Genomic DNA, 25,565 nt, shown 5'->3' on the forward strand with positions numbered 1-25,565 from the left:
CCACTCCATCCCTGATTAACCCACCCAGGTGGTTCCTGGCCACTGGTAGCCAGCATTTTAAAATAGAATTTTTGTTTTTTTAATGCTAAATAATCAACATGACAAATAATTAGTGCTAAACAAAGAGACCGAGGACATCTGGGGTTACAGGCCAGCGCGCGGGGCGAGGGGAGGCACCGGGAGCTACAGCCAGGGAGGGGACGGAGGGGACAAGGGAGGGGACAGCTCTGCGCTGGCAGGCGTCACCCCCGAGCGATGGGGACGTGGGGTGCAGGGGAGTGGAGGGGGTCACTGCTCTTAAAGCAAAGCGGGGGGGCAGTGCAGGGCCCCCCCCAGAGCCCAAGGTGCCTGTGGGGTTAAAACTCTGGCGCTGCCTTTTTTTTTTTTTTTTCTTTTCTTTTTTTTTTCCTTCCCCTGGGGCTGGCTCTGCCCATCCTGCATCTGTCCCAGGAGGGGAAGAGGGAGCTGGGGCCGGGTTTGGGGCACCCCTGGAAGGCACCAGGCTCTTTCTTGCCCTCCGGTCCCATCCCCGGAGCAGCTCCTCAACCCCCCCCCCCAGAGCTCCACAGGAGGGGGAACTGCCCCCGCCAGCCACAGCCATCCGGCCATGCCCAACGTTCAAGACAACGAAAAGCAGCCAGAAATTATTGCAAAGGGGGTGGGGGGGCTTCACAGTCCCAAATTCCTGGAACAGAGTCAAAAAAAAAAAAAAAAAAAAAAAAAAAAAAAAAAGGCGCTCAAAAAAACCCTGCACACCCGCCTCAGGAAACCCAACCTTGACGAACCAGCCGTGGGTGCTGTGGGACGGTGCTGGAGCGGCGACCTACGCCGGGTGCGACAGGAGGAATTTCAGCTTTCATTAAAAAGTGGCAGCGGGGAGAGGGGGAAAAGGGGTGCGAGAAACAAAGAATGAGGCCAAGGGCGGGAGGCGCGGAACGCTGAGGCCACAGTGGGGGAACATGCAGGGAAAGGGCCCGCAGGGGTCACCTCCGCTGCCTCCAGGGGTACCAGCAAAGGGTCAAGTCACTGCAGATGCCAAAGGGTGGGGGGCCAGGCCCGACCCCAGGTCCTAAACATTTCATGAGCTTGTGGGAGAGTTCACAGGACACCAATGGGCGTAATACTGCCGGGAGGAAGAGGCAGCAGCGCCAGGGCCGAGCGCTACCTGCTGCCCCATCCCGAGGCCGTTTGCTGGCTTTCACCCTTCCGCTGCTGGCTCCTGCGCTCGCATGACAGCAACGGTTACTGCATGATGCATTTCGCTTTGATTTTTCACGAGTGGGGTGTGGTTTGTTTGGTTTTTTTTTTTTTTCCTTCCTTGTTTCATTTTTGTTGAGGAGTCTTGGTAAAAAGCAGCCCTGGGCAGATGCTGAGACTCGGCCGCCTTTTCACCATCAAGGCCTGAGACCTCTTCCCCAGGGGGCAAAGCTCAGGCCTGGGCCGGGCGCAGTGGCGGGCACGGAGCCGTTCTGGGAGAGGGAAGCCCGTGGCCATCACATGATGCCGTTGGTGAGGTACTGGAAGCCGTCGTAGAGCTTGGTGGTGATGGAGCGCATGCTGCCGTCCACCATCTGCTCGATGAGCAGCTGCAGCTGCTCCTCTGTCATGTTCATGTGGAACCGCTCCTTCAGGTTGCGGATGGTGGATGAGCCGTGGAAACAGGGGAGCTGCGACCCTGCGGGGAGGGAGGAACAGGGTTTGGCACGGGGGGACTGGGGCGAGCGCAGCGCCCAAGGGCTTGGTGGCCTCCAGCCGTGTCCGATGGCGCTGGCTCCGAGGCTGGTTTGTGGCACAGGGATTTCCCCTGGCGCTGCCAGGCGGTGCCAGGGTCAGCCAGGACCTGCTGCCGCAGAGGACACCACCGTGCTTAGGGCCTGCTCCCACCCTGAGGGAATAGCAACCCCCTTCCCTTGGGTGTGTTTTAGGCTTCCCCAGGGCACAGCGGTGCTCGGCCATCGCCACAGGCACGTTTCCGCTCCTCTCCTGCTCTGCGGCACAGCCCGGGTACCCCCACACCCATGCGAGAGGCTGAGGGGAGACCTTATCGCTCTCTACAACTCCCTGACAGGAGGGGGCAGGGAGGGGGGTGCTGGGCTCTTCTCCCACGTAGTTAGCGATAGGACGAGAGGAAATGGGCTCAAGCTGTGCCAGGGGAGGTTTAAATTGGATATTAGGAAAAATTTCTTCATGGAAAGAGTAGTCAGGCATTGGAACAGGCTGCCCAGAGAGGTGGTGGCGTCCCCATCCCTGGAAGCATTCAAAAAACGGGCAGGAGTGGCACTCTGGGACATGGTTGAGTCTAGTCTACCCTTGACTGGTTTAGTGTGGACTTGGCAGTGTAGGTTAATGGTTGGACTGGATGATCTTAAAGGGCTTTTCCAACCTCAATGATTCGATGATTCTATGAGATCCAAGAGGCAAAGGAGGGTCAGGGGACGCTCCCTCTCCCCCCAGGAGACGCTCACCCTGCTCGGACCCACCCACTCTGATCCACGCAGTGCTCACGCTTCCAACACAGCTGGGTGGATGCAGGCACCCCTCGGCCTCACGGGATCCAGCATCCCCCCAGCCCCTTTCCCTGGGCCAGGAGCTCCTGTGCAGACCCCAGACCCTAACAGGGCTGCCCAGAGCCTCTCCCTGTATGAGACTTCTCCAGGCACTCTCCAAACCCCCATGAGCCTTCCTCCCCGCGCCAAGGATCACCGAGCCATTTCTGGGCGATGCTCTCTGCAGCCCAGACCCACGTGTGGCGGCTCTGGGGCAAGACCCGGCTCTGGGGCCTCCAGCATCCTGTACCTTGCTGCATGATCTCCACGATCTGCACAACTTTATCCATGTGCTTGCGGGCAGCGATGAGACCCTGCAGCATCAGCATCTTGTAGTAGTTGAACATGTCCCCGTCCAACCCGCCCATCACCTAGAAGAGAGAGGATGTGTGGGTGGAGGGCAGCGGATGGAGAAACTTTAGGACAACAGCGTGCTCCGAGTAGAGGGGCTGTCAACAGGAGGGGCACGATGGGGTTTTTTAGGGAATTTCACTTCTGTGAGTGAACCCTCACTGCAAACAGAGCACCTCAGCTTCCAGCTCATCAGCTGGGTCCCAAGAGCAGCTCGGCTGAGAGCTGGCCAAGAACCGCCACGGGTGTCAACCCAGCTGCCAAGGTTTGACCGTGCCACCTGATGCCGTGAGATCACCCCTCACCCCTTGCCATCATGTCATCCATTCACTTACATCCACAAATTCCGTGGTGAGTTTGAAGGCAGACGTCTCAAAGCCAAGATTCCTGGGGGAACTGGAGAGGATGAACCCAAAATCGATGTGGATTATGTGTCCATCTGCATCGAGCAAGATGTTGCCGTTGTGCCTGTGTGGCAGAGAAGAAACTTTCCGTTAAACTCTGCAAGCGCGTGCACGGCCCCGGGAGCAGCAGCACTCTCTGCTCCCAGGAATTCCCTGGTGTACCTGGGGACAAAATGACGAATCCTGATAGAAGACACAGCTACGGCACGGGGACCCACCTGTCCTTGACCTGCAGTAGGTAGCACACCAGGCAGTAACCGGCACAGCTCTGCACAAAATTCCTCTGGGCCGTCAGGAAGGATTCGGTATTGTAATTGCCATGTTCTTGCAGGAAATAATCCAGCAGCGAAAGCAGGGATTGCTTCTTGATTTGGTGGATGGACACAGCATTCACGACTGGCTCAATCATGCCGCTGTCGGCGGAGATGACGAGGATTTTGTATGGCTTGATCCAGAGCGGGACACGCTCCTGTTCCCAGATGGACTGTGGGAGAGAGCGAGAAAATCCCTCAGGATCCAGGGCGGCCCCACACGGCCGTAGCCCCCATGGGCAGCCCCTCTCCCATCTCACCTGCAGCTGCTTGAGGACCTGGAAGGCGAGCAGCTCCTGCCGGAGGTCGTCCCCGCACTTGACGATGACGGAAAGGAGGCGCCAGGAGGGCAGGTGGCCATAGGGGGACCCTTCCCGGATCCTCCTGCAGGGAACGGGCAAGGATGGGAGCGCGAGGAAAGGGAGGGTGGGCAGTGAGTCAGCCCGGAGGTCTCCGATCAGGGGCTCGGGGGCAAGGAAAGCCTCTGGAAATGCGCAGTTGGGACTATGGCAGAATATGCTCCAGGGCTGCAAGAACTGCACACCGAGCCCTCACCAAACTGCGGTGCAAGTCTTACCTCAGCCACAAGCTGTCTCCAAGAACAGCAGAAGGGAATTAACACTCCCTGAACCCTCCAGCCCCTCCATTGGAACAATGTGGGCAAGACTACCCCCAAATTTACAGAGCCCAGAGGGCTCGCTCTCCTGCTCAAGGAGAAATTTGGGGGCTGGACATACAACTCTGAGAGCAGGAACAGGAATGAGTTTATTTTGGGACAGGCCAAACTCTCCTGACATAAAGGATTCCTACAAATACCTGTTAAAGCCCCTCAAAGCCTAACCCAAGAGCAGCAAATCTGCCGTGGATTTTCTCCCTCCTCTGGCACACCCGCTGCTCACTGCCCTCCGCCTCCCCGCGTCCCAGCTCAGCACACCCGCCCTGGGGACGAGCAGGGCCTAAAGTCAAGGCCACGGTTATTTACTGGGCAAATTACAGAGCGACTTCCTTGGACTTCCGGGACGTACAAAGTCCCTGCAGCGCCAAGACCAACCCAGCACACACGTGCCCCTTCCAGCCCTACCTGACTTTCTCCTGCCAGGGCTCCTTCAGAGCCACAGCGGACGGGTCCTCGGGGTCCCTCCTGAAGGAGGTGGGGGTGTGCGCCAGCTGCTCCGAGAGCCGCCGCCTGCAAGACGGAGCCGTTAAGCAGCGAAACCCGTTGTTGAGGGAGAAAGTACCACCACCACGCACACCCAGCACCTCTTCGATCCAAAGCGGTTTACAAAGCTCATGGATTCACCCCAAACCCAGGCCACAGCCATCGCTTTGCCAGCAGGAAAGATGCCAGCGGCTGAGCAGGGGAGGCTGTACCAGCCCAAAGCGTCTCTCACATGCCTCTGGGGCTCTCACAAACCTCCACTGCCCAGAGTTTGCACAGCCGCTCCTCAACCTGTGCGGATGTTTTTTTCTCTGGGAATCTAGCAGAGAAATTTCGCACCCCACCCTTTTTACATCTGAATGCATAACCCACCCCACTAAAGCCACTGCCTGGGCTGCTCTCGCCATGCCAGCCTCACCTGATGTCTCCAGCAGCGATGAACACGGGCTCCCTGCTCTCCTGGCTGGTGATGCTGTCCACAGAGAACTGGGAGATGTTGTCACAGCTGTTGGTGTGAATCTCTGGCAGCTGGGAGGGGAAAGGTGCAAGAGGCGGGATGCAGTGGCTACCAGAACGCTTGTCTGCTATCCCAAAGGGACGCTGCTTCCCAGGCAGGAGCTGGGCTGGCACCGCCGCCTGGAAGGGCCTTCCCGTCCTGCGATGCTGCTGCGCTGCGTCCCGGCAGCATCTTGCAGCGCCAGCAAGGGCCAAACCCTGCCTGGCATCCCCGGCCTCACCTCCACCTGCAGCTCCACGATATCATCCACGGACCACGCCTCGTCGTCATTGTCGTAGTTGGGGACAGTGGTGAAGCTGCTGGTCCTCTGCTCGTGCGTGATCCCACACTCGGGGAGGTTCTCGGCTGAGCGGGTGCTCCGGATGCGGTTCTCGGGGATCCGAGCGGGCACATTCGCTGTGTCGAAATTGTCACATTCAAGTACTTCAACGTAGATTAAATAGGGAGCCTGGGGGAAGCAAAACCAAGCGTTAGCGGGGCATGGTCGCTGCACATGCCAGGCAGCTACAGGAGGCAGCCCGATGCTCTCCGCTCTTGCGGGGTGTATGCTTTTTCTTTTTGGCATACGGTTTTCGGAGGCAAAGCCGTGCTTTTCAGTAGATGCAGAACAGTGCCCAGGGCAGGGCTGGACCTCCCAGAGACCGCTACAGTGCACATTCCGGAGGCCGGTTACTCTCAGGGGTATTTCTCCCCCTCCCAGCTGCCTTGCACAGATCTCTCTCCCCATTGCTCCCAGTCCTGGAAGCAGTAATGCAACCCTCGCGACCCAGGAGATGCCCTCAGCACATGTGTGAAGCATTTCTTTTGCTCAATGCCCAAACAGGGGCCATGCTGAAGACAAAAATCTGACTTTCGAGGCAAAACTCTTCTCCGGCCCTTGTACCTTGTCCTTGGAGTTGAGGACGACTGCCTGGGTGTGGGGCACCCGCACCACGTGATGGTCGAAGCCAGCCGTCGGGAGCCAGGCGCGCGCCGGCAGCTTGTGGTTCAGCAGCGACAGCTCCGAAATGAGCCGTTGGGTCTTCTGCTCTTTGGTCGGCAAGGTGGCCAGGCGCTTCCCGATGGCGATCAGGGATTTGATGAATTCTCTCTCTGGAGCAAGTCTGACAGGCTAAAAAAGGTTTAGGGAAGGAGGGTGGAGGCAGAGTGTTATGAAGGCAGCAGGTTGGTAAGACATCGGCAGTTTTGCAATCCGGCTCTGCAGTCTAAAAGCACCGGGATAAACTCCAGCTAGAGAAAGAGGCTCTTCCCATCCCACCCTCTTCCCCGCTCTCGGGTGACGCTTCCATGACCAGAGAGCCGGGCTCATCATCTGGAAGCAGAGCAGGGCAGGATCAAAGCACCTTTTCCTTCCCACTGGGCTGTTCCGAAATCCTCCTCCCCGGCACTCCGGAGCCGACAGCCCTACCAGAAGCCCCTGGATCCCCGGGAGCCCGCAGCCAGCAGAGGGAGCACGAATCGGCCTCGTCCCCGGCTCGGCACTGCTTTTTCTGTTGCATCCTCACCCCGAAGCCTCGATTGTGGCTCAATCTGACCGTTTTGCAAAGATCAAACTGCGATTCAGGAACCCCTTGGACCCAGGAGCCCCCCCACACGCACCCCGCAGCTTAAGCCAAGCTCTCGGCTCGACTTTTTCAAGCTTTTAAATCAGATCAACAAACGATTGCAGCTGATTTTGCCATTTAAGATGCAGAATTAAACTTGCAAAGTGTTCACTGTACAATCATGCTGGAAATGCACATGCAAAAAGCTACGGAGCGTGAGAAAAGGAAGCAAAGAAAAATGTTGGAGAGCCGGAAACGGCTGCACAGCAAAATAAAGGGATGGTAAAAAGAGGAGAAGGATCAGTCTGGTGGTTCCTTTTTGGGAAAGGGCAGGTGGGAAATCATTTGTATCTGTAGTCCACGTCAAAAATCCTTCCAGAAATCCTTCCTGTCCTTTCCTCCACCGTGCTCACTTGCCCACCTTGCTAGCGAGCGCAGCAGAGGCGTCCTCGGGACAGGAAGACGCATTTGCACAGCATCTAAGCCAGCGATATCACTTTCACCTACCAGGCAGAGGATAAATATTTAAAACCCTGCACCAGCTGATGCTCCGTCCCCTGACGGGTTGGAAAGCGCCTGGTCCCGGCCGGATGCTGCTCTGCCTCAGCTCCTGCCACCCAGCCCACCCTGCACTCCAGCGCTTCCTTGACCTCCGGGATGGTTTTGCTCGATTGCATTTAATTCATTTTCTGCAAAAAGCAGAATGATATTCAAAGGAAGCTCTGCTCTTTCTGACGCCTCTTCCATCAAACCCCAATGGCTGCGATGTCCCTGCATCTCTAAGGACTTTCTGCTCTCCGGTCAATGCAGGTTTCCAGGTGTGGCACATAGTCGGTACTGTCACCAAGACAGCCCCGTACTCCCTGGCCCACTCCGAGGTCTCTGTGCTTTACTTGTCTCAGCCAAATAATTTAATGAAAGAGTCGCTGCATGGGAATTTGGTGCCCAGGCGAGAAGGTGCCCATGTGCAGGAGCAGACCACGAGCAAAGTCCTCCCGGCTCAGACCTGTATCGATCTGTGTTATCACAAGCACGGGCAGCTTTTAAATCCCTTCTCCAGGGATCCCAAAGCATCTCCTGAACCATCTCCTCCCTGTTTTGCAGCGAGTGGAGCGAAGCCGTGCTGACCCGGGAGCACCCCGCCGCCCCCGTGAGCCGTTCTGCACCTCCAGTGTTCATGCTCCAGTTGAAAACCTTCAGGCCTTGGCTCCTCCAGCCAGAAACGCGCAGCTGGGAAATGTCCTCCCCATCCCGACCCGCTCCAAAGGCATCCCACCGAGTGCTGCTCCAGTCTTCAGCGTTATCAGGGGACTCGGTACGGGAAGTTTCACATCCTGTTATGGAGAAGCTGCTTTGGAAAATGGCATCAGCTGAACTGGGGCCGTCCCTGGCCTGAGCCATCGCAGGAAATGTTGTCTCCAGCCTGCCCAACGAGCTGCAGAAAGCTGAGGCTGGGCTGTGGAGAGCTGCTTTTGCCCTGGCTCCTTAGTATCACGGTCCCGAAGCCAAGCAGAGAGAGGAGGACAGGAGATGCTCTTCCCTCATCTGACCACCCGAAGGATCCTTCTGTTGCTCTGAGCCAACATAAATATTTACTTTCTACCATTTACTTTCTACTACAACAAAACATTTCACTGGCAGCACTTTGAAAAAAAAAAATATTCCTGCTCTTAAATTAGGCAGGGCTTTGTGTTTATGTTTTGCGAAGACACGCTCCAGGACATCCTTCTCCCCGCGTGGATCCAAACCGCTTCCCAGGACTGGGCAGGGACAACAACACAGATCCGTTCCTGGTGACAGGACTGGCAAAGGAGGGAGATCCAGCTTCGGCCGACAGCTTCGGAGCGGTGCCGGAGGCATCACGACGCAGCGAAGGGGCAAGGCTGGTCCAGCTCTGCGCAGCCATCACGCCGGGGTGATTTTGCCTGGGTGAGGTTTAAGCATCTCAAAAACCAGGGGGGGGTAATTTGGGATGCTTTCCAGCCTCGGCTGCCGAAGTGTTTTCTGCTGTTCTACCTACCTTCACCCTGACATCCCACCTCTCCTCTGCTGAAACCACCACAATCTGTCATTTCAGTTTTATCCAGCAAAATCGTGGCTGCCCCCATTTCTGCTGCCCACAGTCACTCACTCCACAGGAGCGAGACCCACCTGGATCTACTCAGTGTTGGAAACTACTCACCATGCAGAGCAGAGCTGCTACCTGGTGCCTTTAGCTTAGCTGCCTGCCACGAGGATTTCGGCATCAGCGCCGATAACCGATTCCTGGCAAGATTTATAAACGCCATGACTGTTCAGCTCGGCGGAGGTGCCTGCAGCGGGTTTAGAAATTTGGCATACGTGCTTGCAAAGAGCCCCAGCTGCTGCAATAACCATCTGCCATGGATAAACAACCTGCAAAGCCTGGAAGAAAAGGTCTCCTGCCCCAGGGGAGACAAACGGGCACTCGCTACCACCTGGCTCCGGGTGATGGTGAGAGGGGTGGCACGGTCAAGGTGGATGAGGTGACGGCAACAAGCACCGCCGCGGCGGGGGGGCTGCGAAGGACGCTCCTGCGACACCCTGGCACTGAGGAGCCTGCAAGCGCTTTACCGACACCAAGCCTCAAAAAGCCACAGGAGGAAGACGTCGCTGCCTTTGCTTGGCTGGGAGGAGCAGGAGGGGGAAAAAAAATAAAGCAATGTAAATTTGGGTGGCAAACTGGGACTCGGAGCCTGGTGTCCTACCTCCCAGCCAACCGCCAGCACCCACGGCTGCCTGAGCATCCTACCGTCCCTTGCACCTCTTAAGAACAGTGGAGTTGGAGATTCGTAAAAAATAAAAGGAGTCATCTGCATGGGGGTGTGCTCAGGGGTAAAAGCCTCGTGCCCTGTGTCTGTAAATGACCGCAGAGCCAACGCTCCTGCCTGCGCCGTGCCACGTGTGAAAGGTGTGAAAATTTTCCCTCTGAAGGCACAGAAGGATGAGAGCTGGGCAGACATCAAATAACTCTTTACAAAGGCTAAAAAGGCTGGAGTTCACCATATAAACGCCATCCTGGAGGATGGGGGCTACGCAAGCACCGCTGCCCAGGTAAGTGGTTTTGATCATGGACTACATATTCAACGTGTGGATGCCCACTGGGAATCCCAGACGGAGAACACACACCCACCGGTAGGAAAATGACACAGATGAGGAAGATGCTATTGATTAAAAAAAAAAAAAGTGAAAAGGGCTCATTTTGAAAGAAAAACGCTCCATTAAGGAAATGCTGGGTTTTGATTGAAAGACCAAAGTTGAACACACAGAAGGGGGAAAAATAATGATTCGTGGAAAAAAGCAAATTAAATCCCATCTGGCAGAGAACTTTTAAGTAAAATTCAAGGAAACAGCATTTCCTCTTTCATGTGTGGACGCCGCCACGCAAAGGTCAGCGACTGCTCAGACCGAAATCGGCAGCATCAGCCAAGTCCCTCCCCTGCCTCCGCCGTTCCGTGGCGGTACGAGGGTTTCTCTCTCCCCCACTGCCTTTTTTTTCGGGGGGAGGGGGGTGGAATGAGCACCCAGGGCACCCCCAGCCCCTCGGGGCTTTCTGCTTTATTTTAGCCAAACCGGTGCAAGCAAATTTGCCCAAAGCTCCGTTTCCGCCAGCGTTTCGCTGAACAAGCAGGAAACGTTCCGACGAAGCCGGCACCGCTGCGACCCCAGCTGCTGCGGCACGCGGGGCGGCCGGCGCGGTGCCGGGGGGGTGCTGGCTTTGCCCCCGCCGGGGGCTCAAGCGGTGCAGACATTGTGGGGGGCGGCTGGGGACCAGAGCTGCTTGCGGTGCATCGCCGGGGGCCGGGGTTTAGTATTTTCGTGGCAGAGAGGAAATGCTGCTGTCGCGGGGAAGGCAGGCAGCCCGGGCGCAGGAACAAAACGGGCCACTTACGGGAGAGAATGACTTATCGAGACTTTCCGTACTCGAGGAGAGCTCCTGGGAAACGGAGGAAAGGGGGTTTGTTGGCGGGTTTGGGTGGCGGTGTTTGTTTAACAGGAGAGAGAGGAAGGAGGGAGAAGGGGAGAAAAAGCAGTAGTTTAGCTCCAGGTTCATAACCGTCACTTTTCATTTCATTTTTTTTTTTCCCCACCCCATCACAATTTTGCTGCCTTTTGCTCTTGGATAGGAAGCGGCACCTAAACCGGCACGTGATGCTTCCAGAGTAACGCAACAATTTCACGGATCTAAACCAGAGCCTCCTGCGGCCAAGGCCACGCGTGGTGGTACCAAATCCCCACAGGGCTCACGGCTCATCGTGAGCAGATCCTATCACTAAATGCCCATAGAACTCCCTTAGATTTTCCCCATTTACATCCTTTAAAATATTCTTCTGCCCCAGCAGTGTAACCAAGGTTTCAGCTCCGGCTTTCTTGGCTCAAATCAGCTGGCAGGAGCTGCCTCGGCAGGCAGGGATGCTCATGATCATCACGAGCTCTGCCCCGACACCAGCCTCTCTCCAGCAACAAACCCACTTCATTTTCCTCCTTCGTCTCTAATTTAGACTCTAAGTTCAGCAGATAAAATTAACCCTATGGAACCTTTCCTAAAGATTAAAAAAAAAAATCTTGTCAATTAAACTATTTCCATGATCAAGTTGATGAGACAGTATTAATCAGCGGAGGAGCACAAGCCGTCGACCACGTTTTCCTGCAGCCACCGAAAGCCACCCTGTGCATCCACCCTAACAGCGATTCCACAATTTCTGCAGCACCGCACTTACAGCCCATAAAGCCATTATTTTCATGCAAAAAGAGGTAATAACGGAGCTTCGCACCCTTGAGACTGGTGCGTAATAGGTTTTAAAATTCACTTCCCAAAAAGAAACAAACAGGTCTGGATTTAGTATGTTAATTACAGGGATACACTAATTCCACCAGGCTCAGTCTCACCATAAAAAATAAGAGCATTTAAATTAATCGCTTCCACGTGACCACATAAAAACCCTAACAGTGCCGAGACCCCGCAAGGCTCACCAAGAAAAAAAATATCTGGAGCCCAGAGGCTGCTACGGGCTCACGTCGCTGCCTTCTTCCAGGGCACCAGACTCATTCCTGGATCTTAAATTGAGATATTTCAGGATCAGAGTTTCCCCTGTTTTGTTGTAAATAAAAAAATCTGTAACCAGGAGATCAGCAACAGGACCAGGCTGTAGGACGGTGCCGTCAGGAGGTAAGCTGAAACGTCTTGCCATGTTTGCTCGTAGGCAGAACAAGAGCTGCCACCTCTAAAACAGAGGCACTTTGCCCGGTTCAACTCCCATTACAATAAACACCATTTTAGAAGTTCCTCTTCTCAGAGCATCCACACATCCGCTGCCGTAAAGCAAATCTCATGGATGCTTCGGGCTGCTCTTCTCCCAGCTCCTGCAGCTGGGACCCTGGCGCGCACCAAGCCGGGGCCGGACCCCGTCCCCACCGCATTTTCCAGCAGAGCCTATTCTGCTAAAGCCACGCCACATTGCAATGATTGAGGGCAGTTTTCAAATTCCTCTCAGATTTAGGACCCGAGCTCCCGATTTTCATCTGAGGGTATTTTGAATCCCCCAGCTTCTGAGGTCACGTGCAACCTCTCCTTCGCTGTGCACAGCCTCTGCTCCCCAACAGCTTCACGCACAGCACCTGCAATGCCATTAGGACTTTGATCCCACTGGAAACCTTTAAGAAGTGATTTACCAAATTTATAAAAACATGCCAGCTCTGAAAATTGCAACCGTTGACTACAGGAGCTGGAGACAAGCCCCCACACAGGCATCATGCAGCTCAGCAAAACCTGCCATTAAACCAAAGCCCTTCGGTGGATTTAAGAGGTGTCAGTGCATTAACACATCTAAATGAAGGGTCTACCTTCAAACAAGGAGGTAATTATCCAGCTTGCGAAGCATACAAAAAAACCTCCCCTGCGACGCTAGAGCAAAAGAGCCGTGCTCGGGGCAGCACCTGCAACAGCCTCCCCGTGGAGACGGGAACGCTGGCGTGAATCATCACGGAGCAAGAAAGCCGGGGGTCCCGCTGCTGTATCCAAACTCTGCAGGCAAACCCACAGCTCAACCTGTTAAAGCTTTGATTTTCCTGAAGACAACCCACAGCGTTGGCAGTTTCTAAGCTGAACCAGGCAGCTTCCAGCTTACCTGAGCGCAAAACCCACCAAAGGTGCCCGTATCAATAGGGACTCTGATCTCCAGAGGTTACCCACACCAGGATTTCGCCGATTTCTCCCGGCTGTGGTGCAACACACAGCTGCCAAAACCAGGGGCGTGTTGCACAGAGCTGCCAGGAGCCCCATCAGCCTCGCGCTGATGCAACACGGGTTTGCAACATCACGTAGAAAATGAGTCAGAGCCGGCTTCGGCGTGGGGTAAGGCGAGTTCCTCCAAGGTTCAGCTCCGGGTCTGTCTTTAAGCTGCTCCCCGGACTGAGCATGGCCGAGACCTCGGCTTTTTACCCTCCTCTGGGAAGGCGGCACAAGCTCCGGTATCTGCTGCAGCCCAAATCACCTGCTTGCCATGCCAGGCGCGAGCGACAAAACCTGCCTGCAGCACAAGGCCTGGATCTGGAGAACAGGAATAACGAACTTGGAAGGGCAATTAAGTGCATTTTATTTTTTTGCTTAGCGTCTAACCCTCTGGCATAATCTCAGCAGCTCTGGACATGTTCGGAGCCGGTTCCTCCCCACCCGCCTGCGCTTCCAGCAACGTCATTTCACGGGCAGCTTCGATCCCCAACTCCAAAGTTTGGGCGACGAGCTGCAAGGACAGGTAAAGCTGGGGCCGAGCTTGGCCTGAACGCACCCGCTTCACCCAAAGGACACGGCTGCAGAAGGACCCACTGCAGCCCCCAAGGGCTCGGTCACTCCCTGTTCCCCCGTGTTCATCGCAGCACGGCTCTGCCCCAGGACACAGCGGGGTAGCCGGACCCCCTGGCCACCCAAGGAAAGGTATTTTTGGGGTGTCTATTCAATATCTGACGATTTCCCCAGTGAGGTCAGGTAGTTTTACGGCAGCCAGCCAGCAAACTGTCAAAAAAAAAGTGCAATAGGGAACACAGCTCATTGTGCGAGCAGACCTAGCAAAGTCTGGGTTCCTCCAGATGCATCCGACATCCCTCAAACCTTCCTCCCCCTACAACAGCTCCAGCCACCCCAAAGCTTCCTGTGACACCTCGACACCTCGCGTGTCCCCTTGCCGGGGACCCGGGGGGCTGCTTCGGCGTGGGGCACGCTTGCTGGCATCAGCAAGGGGCACAAACCTCTGCAAAGCAGGCGATTCGGCAAAACGTAAAGAAATTCGGCACGTTTCTGGCTTCTCCTCTCTGCAGCATTTGGTTGATGCTTCAAAAAGTTCCTGCTGCAGGAGACAAGGATCGCACGAGACTCATTTCCCTGGGAAACCGGGCTGGAAGGAGCGGGAAAATGAACCACATTCAAAGGGTGCCAGCAGCACGACTCCTCTCCCTTGCAAACTCGACATATGGATGAGCCGTTTGCCAAGCGCGGGCAAGCTTCCAGATCTGTCACTCAGGAAACAAGAAGCCCTGAACGTTGAATATCCTGGTCTCAGCTGAAATGTAGGTGCAAAGCGGTGTTTACGGGCAGCTGTGGCCGTCGCCGGCTCTCTCCCCTTTACCCGTCACTCCGCCCTGTGCTTGGGACAAGGCTCATCCACAGCCACCATCCCTCCAGGGCTCGCTTTGGGGTTTTAAGGCTAAAATTGTTGGTCTTTCTAAGGTGTAGGAACCAGCACAAGTTTCTACCTGGTAAACACATACCGACGTACTGATAAAAATAACTTCATCTCTCTGTAAAGCACTCGACAGCGAGCTCGGCATGCCTTGGCCCCAGCATTGCTTTCGCTTCCGCAAATCCTTCGCAGAAGGATTTTTCCTACCTGTTATAAAACTAAAGCAGATATTATGGATGGCAGTGCTTTATATCTTAAAAAAATAATTTAAAACCAAGACAGCTCTTGAGATGCAAACGCCTCACCAACACTGCTTGTATTATGGGGAAATGTAGAAGTTTTAGTGAAAAGACATCAAACCAGGATGCCTGGAGGAGTCAGACTTTGCAGCTCGAGTGACTGCTGTCACCATGGTCAAGCAGAAACCTGGCAGGCAGAGGGATACCCTACCAAATCCAAAGGGACGATGCAGAAAAGATGCAAAGCCTCCCAACTTGGACCTGTCCGTGGGACCACGGCACACCCGGCAGTGCCGCCCTTGCAGCGATGTGCCACAACAGCATCGAAAGTGATTCTCTGGTAGCCGCGCTGCTCTTATCGCAGCAGGGAAACAAGCTCTACCAGAAAAAGCACCTTTGCCAGCGTTGCTGAAGACGCAGCTGCGGAGGTAGAAGGCCAACGCTCCTTCACACCCCGACTGGCAAAGACAGGGCAGGGACGTGGGCTAAAAAGCAGCTTTCAAATCCAGAAGTCGCCTGTGAGCGCGCACGCAAATCTGTGCAGAAATGCAGACGTAAACAGATTTGCATATAAACCCTCGCTGCCATTTCTCAAGATAACGCTGATGCTGCTGTTAAAAAAAAAAACCAACCCCACACCGTGGGCAGTGCTCGCGTCGCGTGAAAGCTTTGCTCTTCCTCCACCACCCACCCACGCGCAATGGCCCCGAGTGAACAGCGAGGAGCTGGCATTTAAGAAGCTGTCGTTGCCAGCGCTCCCTTGCCGGCAGCCAGCCTAGATTCTTAACTGATTATTCCAGTTTTCTAATTAAAATTTTTGTACTTGACTAGTGGAACCGGTTCAGCCAAACATTTCTGTTTGCACAGAGATGCAAGTCTACCGAGCTCTCTCCATCATCAGCCCAGCTCCGAGCAGGGTGTCAGAGCTAAAGCAAGCCGTTCTCATTTCAGTATAGCTGGTTTCAATCCAGTTGGTCAAAAAAAAAACCCCACAAAAAAAAAAAAAACAACCCACCTGTTTTTCCCTCCCTGCTCTACATATTTTGAACCTTGATCTTAGCTCCTGAAGGGATCTGAGAGATGAACCACTCCTCTCCAGGCAGTCAGCGTGATTTATTCTTCCCACCTGAGGCTTTGGGTGTTAAAATGCTGGTGGGAGGCAGAGGGTGGCACAGGGAGCATCCTCCCCGTTTCACCCAGGTGCAGGCTCTCAGCTATAAACTTCAGCGCATCTGCCCTGATGTTAAAACTACTTAAACTCCAGGACTCGCCATCACAGTCCTGGCTTTCTCCGCACTGTCAGCGCTGCACCCTGCCACGCTGGCAGGGACGCCAGGGTCAAATTGTGGAGCACTGCTCGCAGAGAGATAAAGGGCTGAGTATCAGTGAATGGTGCAAACCCCAGCCTGCCAGACAGGAAAACCGGGGAGTGAAATAGCCCAGAGCCAGCCTCAGCTTTAACTTGGAGCCGTGGGGTTTCATCTTTGAAAAGCGTTTTCCAAAAGCAACAGCCCTATGAGAAACACGAAGGGGTGCAGCAGAGCAGCAGCGCATCCCGGGCACATTCATCCCTGAAAACGCCAATTCAGCCCCCCCTGCCCCGGGGGGTCCTCGTCCATCCTTAGAGAGGGGGAGATGAGAGCGGGGAACCGGGGAGCGGTGAAGGTGCTGCTGCCGCCGCTCAGCGCCTGCCGAGGAGGAACCGAGGCAAAAGCATTTGCATGCTGCAAAGGCAGCACAACCTGCTTGTGAAAAAAATCCCCCGGCACGGATGGTGGCGAGGACTCGCTGCAGCTTTACAGCAAATCCTGTCGGGTTTACGGAGGAGGCATCGTTAAAAAACAACCACCCCAAAGCCAGCAAGGCTTGAGTTTTGTAGAGCTAGGTAAAATGAAGGCGATCAGAGAGCAAGATGACTTTCTCTGTTCCAAGTTCAGCTCTCCCTCACCCCAACAGGTACTTCTAGGTCAGCTCGAGATGTTTCTAGTAGCCTGGCCCAGCCACAAACGGTTTTACTAAAGTTTAAGCAGCTGCTCTGCGCCGGGTGAGGTTTTGCTTCCAGGTTGCTGCCTGCAGTCCTGCCAAGACCCCGGGGAGCCAGACACGACGTCCCACCCACGGCCAGCTTCCACCCCAGCGAGGTTTCACCAGCCACCCAGCCCAACTCCACCACGTTTCTGCCCAGCGCGACCGACTTAACAGCACTGCTGCGTGACTGAAGGCACCGGCAGGACTGGCCCGTGCTGCAGACAGCAAGGGACCCGTCTTAGAGGTTTAATGTTTAAACAGGCAAGAGAGAAGTAAAGCATCCCCACTGCACAGCGCTGAGACAGCAACCTGTGCCACGTCTGCAGCACGGGGATCCCAGCCACGGTCTGTCCGCCTTCTGGCATCCCGGAGGATGGCAACAGCCAAAGACACCCAACCACGACATCTCAGAGCATCTCCTACAATGAAACCCTTACCAGTGCTGCCCTGGTTTCCAGCACCAGCATCAAGTTACAGCACATTCCTCCCCTCCAGGTCTCAGGTTGCTCAGTTAGAAAATTCAATGCCGAGCAGCCCCAGCACATTTAATCCACCCTTTGTCTGTAAATGGATCGGAGAACAGGACGAACCTGGACTCCGGCAAAATCGAACCACCACCCTGGAAACCAGGGCTGGAAGAAAGGCTGAGTCCATCCACCTCGAACAGGAGGGATGCAAGATGATATGAGTTTCGAGCTTGCGGCTTTTCCTTCACATGCCTTTGTATTAATTGAAAAGTAACAAATGCAAAATAAATTCACACCATTAGAACCATATCCTGGAATTATGTTACGGACGCATAACCCGGTGAGGATTAAAAACCCACAGCGTAAACAGCACTTGAAATAAAACCTCTCCTGCCCGATCTTACAGTGGTTATGCAGCACGAAGTGACAACTGGCACATAAAGACCTCAGCGAGAAGAATTATTGTCTGGAAACAAAGTGCCACAGCTGCAGGCAACTGCGGGGGGAAAGGACAGATTCACCCCAGGGGCGACGACTGACTTTGCTAAGAGCAGTCCCCCACCATGCTCTAAAACCAAGGCAGACTTTCTTTTTCTTAAGTAGCATTAATACCCGCTTTGGGTCTGACTCAGCTAATCCGGGAACAGGAGGTATCGGACGCCCTCACAGAGGACCGGCAGCAAAGGACAGAGGCACCTTTAAGAGCCTAGAAACAGGCAGGACCTGGCACTGTGCTTCAAGGAAGATGTGGAGCAATGGGCAAAGGTCCAGCGGAGGAATAAAAACCTAGAGGTCTAGAATCGGTGACCTACAGGAAATGTAGAAGAGGCCAGAATTGTTCAGTGGAGAGAAGATTGATGGGAGATGGGACAATTACCCCAAAACTGTTCAGCGGAGAGAAGACTGACAGGAAAATAACCCAGCCAGGCACAGAGGGATGCTGCAGAGCAGGGAATACGGTGCCACCACCTCCTTAGTAGAGCTAAAAAGCGGCTTCGGGCTCCGGTAACAAAGGGGAGACGAAGCCTGGGTGTGGGAAACCCTCAGCGGGAAAAAGCCTGGATATAAGTCCTGCAGCAGGCTGCAAAGCCTCCAGCGTGGGCAGTTTGCAGGACGCTTCCACAAGGGTCTTTCAGGGGGGTGTGACATACCTGCCTTCTCTGCACCTCGCCTCTCCCTGCACCTCCTGCCTCCAGCCCTGTCCTCTAGGGCTTGTATTTCAGATCTATGCCCACCTGCAAAGGCACCAGCCCAACGCTTCAGCTTTTCCTCCCCACAGCTCTTCCAGACAGAGTTTACTCCATTTCTCCTGCTCTTCAACAGCCTCCGGTCACAGATCAGAAACAGCCAACTCCTCCGCAAAGCCCCTTCTCCATCCTCCGCTCCTCTCCTCCTGCGGGACCGTCCCCCTGGACCCGGCTGATCTGACTCCATCTGCAGCAGACAACGAACGACCCATGTTCGTGCACCACCTCCACGTTCGCAGCGCAGAGAAACGCGGCATTAGCAATACAGACAGCTGAAGAAATGTCATGTTTTACCCCAGGCTGTGTTGTAGCTGGCTTTTTTTTTTTTTAAACGTTGGAAAGAGAGAGGCAGAGCTGAACACTAGATGAGTGCAGGCTGAAGCCAGTGCAAGACCAGACCTTGCAGGCAGTGCCCCATAAGGAGATTCAGGCATTGCAGCCTTCCTGAATCCTGACAAATGACTTCTTCTTGCTTTTACATTCGAGTTTTGCAACTTTGTGCAAAGAGAGAAACAGAATTTTCTCAGGAGGCACAGCAGAAGTGGGTTCCCGACCCATGGCTCGACGGTGCGGACGCTGGCAGCAGAGACGCAGCAGCATAAAGTAACTCCCAGATGAGCACACATGAGATTTTACTGCCATAAAATCTCTAGCTTAAGAAAGTCTGGGAACGAGCTAAGGGCTGGTCCCCACGCAACACAATTCCGGCATTTGCTGGTTTCCTGGACCAAGGGAAAACTAACTTGTATAAAGTAGCTTAAAGTAGTGAATTCCAGAATTTGCTGGAATTTATGCCAGACCTGCCCAGCCCCACCACCACCTGGCCAGCTCCAGGCATTGCTGGTTTCAAACAGGAGGCAATAACATTCAGCGCTTAAAATAATACAGGTCCAGGAAGCTGGTGGGGATATTTGGAGGCCAGGAAAGTTCTTACGGCGCCTTGAGTATCCCTATTGCTGTGCACCGTTTAAACACTTTGCCCGGCCTCTGGATCAAAATACGTTTCAAACATTGCCAAGAGAAACTCTTCGCAGCACTGCTTTCATCTATCATTTATGCAAAGCTTCCTTTTCCATTATTCAAGCAGCTGCAGCCAGTGTGAGCAGGGAGACCTCAGCACGTCCTGCTCTCCATCAGCCGGTTGTTTTCCACCAAGCAGCCGACGGGCAGACATGAAAGATTCATTTACCCATCGGCAAATGCCGCGACCCCAGCTCACAGCTGGGTTTTTGCCCGAGAACTGCAGGGAGTGGGACAGGGTGGTTTTAACTTGAAACCAGCCCGGATGACTGCCGCTTCATGCCTCCGAAACCTCCTTCAAATCCTTATCCAAAGGAGCCTTCCCCAAGTCTGGCGATCAGGCAGGAGACCACGCAGCCCCTTCCAACGATTTACAACCCAGCCGAAGGGAAGGGGGAATCTCAGGCAAGGCAGGAAAGCCAAGACATACTCCACCGTTACGAAAACGGTCACGAGATCTCGAATGTCTAGACAGAGCCACGGGGAAGTCGGCTTTCAAGGTCTCATCCACACGAGGCACCGGGATAACCCAGAAAAGGAGCTGCATGGAGTCTGGCTGATCTGAACGGCTGCCGAAGCCTCGCCGGGACCGGACCTTTGGTACCGCGGTTTCACGAGCCGTTTCCCAGCGTGCCGAGCCATCCCCGCTGGAGAGGTGAACCACCTCCCCGGGGGAGTATTTCAACTTCTTGAGTCAGGGAAGGGGAAGAGGCATTGCTTTTCTCCAATTTGGTTAGCACCGCTTGCAAAATCTGCATTTAGCACCAGCTCACCTCCTCCGCCCTCCTCACCCACTCGGCATCCTCATCTCAGCCCTGCGTTTCTCACCATCTCAGGCTGCTGCTCACGCCAAAAACCATCAGCCCTTCAAAACAAAGCAGCAAAATAAAAAATTCCTGTTTCCAGCTCTTTTCCCTCCAGCCTTGCGTCCCCGCTACCAAGGATGCTGCTCATCCTTTTGCTCCATAAGTCTCTGTGTCAGCAGGTGTGTGAAATGAATAATCTGCATTTTCTTTGGGAGAAATCCTGCTCAAGCAAAAACATTCACTCTCCAGTGAGCACATACAGCATCTCGCAGCGTGCACCGATACAGCAGCTCAGCACCAAAGCCAGAGCAACTTTGTGCTGCTAACTTTTCGACACTTAAAAATAAACGCCACAGAGCCCACAGGAGCTATTTGGGTTTGGAAGGCACGTAACATGCATAACGCCCGAGTTCACCTATTTAATTGCCATTTGCTTTGGCATTAAACCACATTAGTGCCCAACCCTGGAAACTGGAAGCATCCCCTCCGCACAGCCCAGCCCCTCCAGCAGGGAAAGCCTGGCTTTCCACTGTCTTGGAGCTGCGAAAAGAAGACAGAAATCCAAAGGAGAGCTCGGCACAGGGCAGCAGCCACAGACAAACCCCACAGCTGCAGCTCCCGGCCCTACAGCCAGAAGGGTGCGCGCACCAGAGGCTCATTTTGGCCAGGGCACCGGGACAGTGGAGCTGATGTGTTGATCTGCTCTCCTCCTGCTCCCAGTTCTCAGCTGCCCAGGGCCTTTTCTGCCTGCAAATAAACCTCATCGTTGCTAAATCTGAACAAGTCAGGACAAGGAGAAAATCAGATTTCCAACAGCGATCAGATGGCTGCAGATCGCAAAACAGAGACACCGGCCAAGCTGCCCAAATCGTGTGGGAATTCAGCAGCATAGGAAGCGACTCAGTCCTCCTGACATAGCTTTCTGCCTTATCTTGAAGCCGTCTAATATCCTCCTTTCCCCCCACACCAAGAAAATTCCCCGTCTGGAGCCCCAGCATCCTCAAGTGTGACCCACCAGCGAATGTCAGTTTGCTTAGAGACACAGGAATCAAAATTTCAATCACTTGCAGCAACTAGGATAAAAAAAAACTCTGCGGTAAAGGAGGAGCTATGAGATGAGAACCAACCGCACGAGCACGGCCCTGGGGGCATCCCTTCCCAGGCAGGCTGAGCCTTGGAGAGCCCCAACATTACCTCCTCCTCGCTCTCGACTTTGGGATTGCTGGCTGTGCGCTTCAGATTGCTGCTCAGGCTGATGGTAACGGTGGCGTCCGACTTGGACCTCTGGTGAGTCCTTTTGGAAGGAGACAGCCCCATATCGGGTGCTGGGCTCAGCGATGGCAGCTCCCTCTTCTTGTAAGCTGGCTTCAACTCATCCGAGAGGATGAGTTTCCGCAGCTTGGTCCCACGGGAGTGTCGCTGAGTAGAGATGTGCATGTCCGAGGAGTAGGCACCCAGCAGCAGGGCACACTGCAGGGAGAAGTTGATGCTCTGCCGGCAGCGGTGCACGATGTAGGGCTTGATCGCATCTCCCACGTCCTCGTCCATGTGAATGTACATATTCAGCAGCTGTGGCAGGTAGAAGTCCACTTCTTCGTTCCTAAAGCAGAACAACCTATTCCCAATGTAAGCCTGCACACCAGGTTCCTTTGAATTGTACAAGTATGAAATGGCCATGGAGATATCAAAGAGTTTGGATTCAAAGAGCCGGAGGAGCCAGGACTGCTTAGCAGAGTTATTCTTCTGCCGCTTCCGGGCGGTTTTCACCGTGTTGGCCATGGTCTCGTCCTCCTCCTGGATTTTAGAGGCCGTGCCAGGCGGATCGTCCAAGCACTTGATTTCACAGCCCTCCACAATGTCTCCATTGGCCAAGTCCACCGTGGTCCGTGGGGCACGCTCTGCCTCGCTGCCATCAGCCGGTTTTGTTAAGCTGTCGGAGGAGACGCCGTGCATCAACTTGACCTTCTCCAGGACCTCTTCGCAGGCTTTCTTCGCCACCTCGGGGTCGATGACCGCCAGCTCCCCGACACCTTCCGTGATGACGCTGAGAGACGTCCCACCATTCCCTTGGGGCGCTGAGCCGGGCGTCTGGTCCAAGCCTGTCCCTCGGGCTGGGTCTACAACAGAGTCTCCCATAGCAGTGGTGGGTCTGCACACTTCAAAGCTGAAAAGAAAACAAGACAAAAAAAGTGTCAGGGACACGATCTGCAGAGGAGACCTGCTTCCAGCTTCAGGTGGGAAAACAGGAATCCACATTGGGATATACCTCCAGGGAAACCGAGAGCTGAGATGAGGTTTGGTGCAAACCTCTTCTAAAAGCCTGTGTCTAGAGAGGGAAGGAGCCCCAAGCCAACGCACGCAACGTTAAGCCAGGCCAGCGTAACACCGAGCTGGTCACGTTGGGTTTTAAAAGTCTTCTTGGTGTCCCTTCCACTCAGACTTGAAAGAGAGCTGTAAGCATCTATCAGCCATTACACAAAATTTCCCCGTTACCATGACGATAAAAAAATTGAGCAAGCTAAAATGAGAAAGAGAGGGGGGGAAAAAAAAAAAATAACCAGGTTGCTTTACGCTCTCCACCCCAAAGGCATTCTGCAACGCTTCGGATTAGAGGGCCACAGGCTGGGTGGACCCAGCGGCTCTGCTTCTCGCTAGAGAAGATGAAGTTTCTCCCCCATGCTCAGCTTTTGCTCATTTAACCTCCCTCTGGGACCGAGGGTGACAGCGGTACGCGGCGCTTTGATGGTGAAATCCCCTGCCAGTACTGGGCGATGGGCGAGCAGAGAGCCGGAGCAAGAACCATGTTCGTTGCAACAAGGTCCCTGTTTTCAAAGTCCAGACAGCAACGCCCAGATTATGTACCCTCGCCAATGATTAGCACTTAATTATGTTTTAAAAATAAGATAAATGAGGGATTGAACACACTTCCTGCTTCTCCATCTTGATAAAAAGAGCAGTGGTGCATCTCTACGGATAACCAGCAAGAATAAAGGCGGCCAGTGCCAAGTGAAATCGTCCTCTAAAAATAAAATAAGGCACTCTATTCAATCTAACATCATTACTGCGGCTCTGACTGCTTCCCTTTATCGCTTATACGCTACAACAAGACAGCTCGTGATCAGCAGAAGGGCACAATGCCTTTTACAAATGTTAAGCACTGCAAGCAGATTGCCAATTCCCTCCTGCTTTTCACGTCCAGCACGGTGGAAAAAATTACTGTCTTCGAAAAAGAAGTTCACTGAACCATTTTCTGCCTGTCTGTTCCCCCAACGACCCCCAGCCCTCGTTTTGACCACAGAAGCTGCGCCAGTGGGTTCTTGCAATGAGGTATTTCCCCGCCAATTTAATGACCTTGTTTTAGCTGTTTATTTTTACAAGTGATTGCAGCTCCTGACACTGGAGAAAGGAGTGAGGAAACCCACAGTGTTTCTTTCTAAATATTCCAAGTGAGTAAAAACGAGGTCGGTGTGTCCAGATGCGAGCACCGCTTCCCAGAGACCGGTTTCCTCCTCTTGTTTTCAAAGCACTTAAGCTCTAACTACGAGGTGAAAAAACCCTGACCAAAGTTCAGCAGTCTGAACTGATATGAATAGCATCTTTCACCCCGTCCGCACGGCAGCAACACACAACGTTTTCCTCTGTGCTTGCCATTCCCTTCGGTACAAATCCCGCATGCTTCAAATATTTGTGGTCATTAGATCCTAAAGGCCCTGCAAGCTGAAGGAAGTTGTTTTTCCTTCTTCGTGAGCCCAGCCTTGCCCCACGAAAGCCCAAATGATCTAATTTTTAAATTAACACCACGCTGGCAAAAAGGAGATCCTTTGGCATAACTCGGCAAGGCAGGATTTGAAGATGCACGAAGCGGAGCCGGGTCAAAGGAAGAGTTGACCAGAGCTCTGCTCACGCCAGCACTTCTGGGGTCCTTCAAACGTTCGCATCAAGACAACCAGGACGACAAACTGATGAAGAATAAAAAAATTTAGTGGTGGCATCTGCCAGAGTTCCAAACATAGCTCTGCGGCCACATGCCGGGCGCAGAAGTACCTGCGATCCCGAGTGGCTCGGTCGCCCGCAGAGGGCTTTCCCAGCCCTGACTGGTTTATCCGATACAGGGAATTGCCTCCGACGTCCACCTTGCCAGGCTGTAGAGGGAGAAAAAGCACGTAGGATCCCGTTAAACCTCCCTCCCCGTAAACACGGGGCACACAGGGGAAACCTGGTGCAGCATGACAGCACGCACTGAAATTCTGGACCTTAAACTGGCTGCACGTCCGCAGGAGAGGCTGGATCCGACCTGACCTACTCACGCAAGGTATCCCGATGACTCCAAGGTGCCCGCGTCGCACGGCAGTCACCGCAAGCAGAGCCACCCCTGCGGCCAGCCCAAACTCTTTTTGAGCTTTTTGCCACCTTCACCCAGCCGGCCAGGCCCGGAGGGGCCCTGCGCTCTGCACCGGAGAGGAGACGGCCGGCCAGAGCTCGCAACTGCTGAGTGGGTTAAACTTGGATTAAGGAACTGCGCAAGATAAATCCACCCACGGGCCTGCACGGTTACTTCTGCACCACAGGCACGGCTTTGAAATCTATGCATTGCTTTTTTTTTTTTTTTTTTTTTTTATTATTACTATTTTGCTCTTCAGCCCACCCCGACACTTACACAGCCGCCTTCTTCGGTGACATCCCAGCAACGGGGCCGTTCGGAGCCCGCCAAGGACACGTCTCCACTCCTAGGGCTCCCTAAAATCCCAGCGAGGGAATTCATTCCCTGCCTCCTGCACCTCTCTGCATTTTTCTGTGATTCACATCACCATTTGTTAAACGTATCACAACATACTATTTACCTCTCGAGGCTCAGCATAACTCCCCTAGTCCAAATCGCTGGTCTCAACAGGGATAAAAACCCCATCAGCTGCACACAATGAAGCAATCCAGTCTGGAAAACAGGCTGAGCTGAATTCATGTGGTTCATCCTCCACCCACAGCCATAACGGGCCAAGTTTCTCTCTGGTGGAACAGCCCTGAAATCGGTGATTAAATACGAAATAAAGGGAAGCCCCTATTAGCACAGAAACTACCGACGAAGCAGCCGCGTGTCAGTGCAGCAATTTGAGAGCACAGTTCCTTCAGGAAGGGACAAAAGCGGAGGGAGATCTACGGAACAGAGCTGTGGCTTTACAGGAAAAAAAAAACAAAAGTCTTGCTCTTGCCTGACTTGAATAAGAAATATTAGCC

The 25,565-nt window shown here is 54.0% G+C and overlaps 1 protein-coding gene across 2 annotated transcripts; it reads right to left on the reverse strand.

Moving 5' to 3' along the window:
• Positions 1 to 738: 738 nt before the first annotated feature.
• On the reverse strand, positions 739 to 25,362 carry PI4KB (phosphatidylinositol 4-kinase beta). 2 transcript variants are annotated; one of them, XM_075724249.1, is made up of 12 exons: positions 25,175 to 25,362; positions 21,528 to 22,497; positions 10,743 to 10,787; positions 6,172 to 6,399; positions 5,509 to 5,736; positions 5,190 to 5,299; positions 4,694 to 4,798; positions 3,873 to 3,996; positions 3,520 to 3,785; positions 3,233 to 3,365; positions 2,797 to 2,917; positions 739 to 1,675 (listed from the first exon to the last, which is right to left on the reverse strand). In XM_075724249.1, the coding sequence occupies exons 1-12, from the start codon at positions 25,300 to 25,302 to the stop codon at positions 1,494 to 1,496; spliced, it is 2,640 nt and encodes an 879-aa protein (XP_075580364.1). In that variant the 5' UTR covers positions 25,303 to 25,362; the 3' UTR covers positions 739 to 1,493. The 2 variants fall into 2 exon arrangements, with proteins under 2 accessions (XP_075580364.1, XP_075580365.1); XM_075724250.1 differs by lacking the exon at positions 10,743 to 10,787.
• Between the last annotated feature and the right edge of the window lie 203 nt (positions 25,363 to 25,565).

The sequence above is a fragment of the Pelecanus crispus genome, chromosome 22, assembly GCF_030463565.1.
Source record: "Pelecanus crispus isolate bPelCri1 chromosome 22, bPelCri1.pri, whole genome shotgun sequence".
Classification (NCBI taxonomy): Eukaryota; Metazoa; Chordata; class Aves; order Pelecaniformes; family Pelecanidae; genus Pelecanus; species Pelecanus crispus.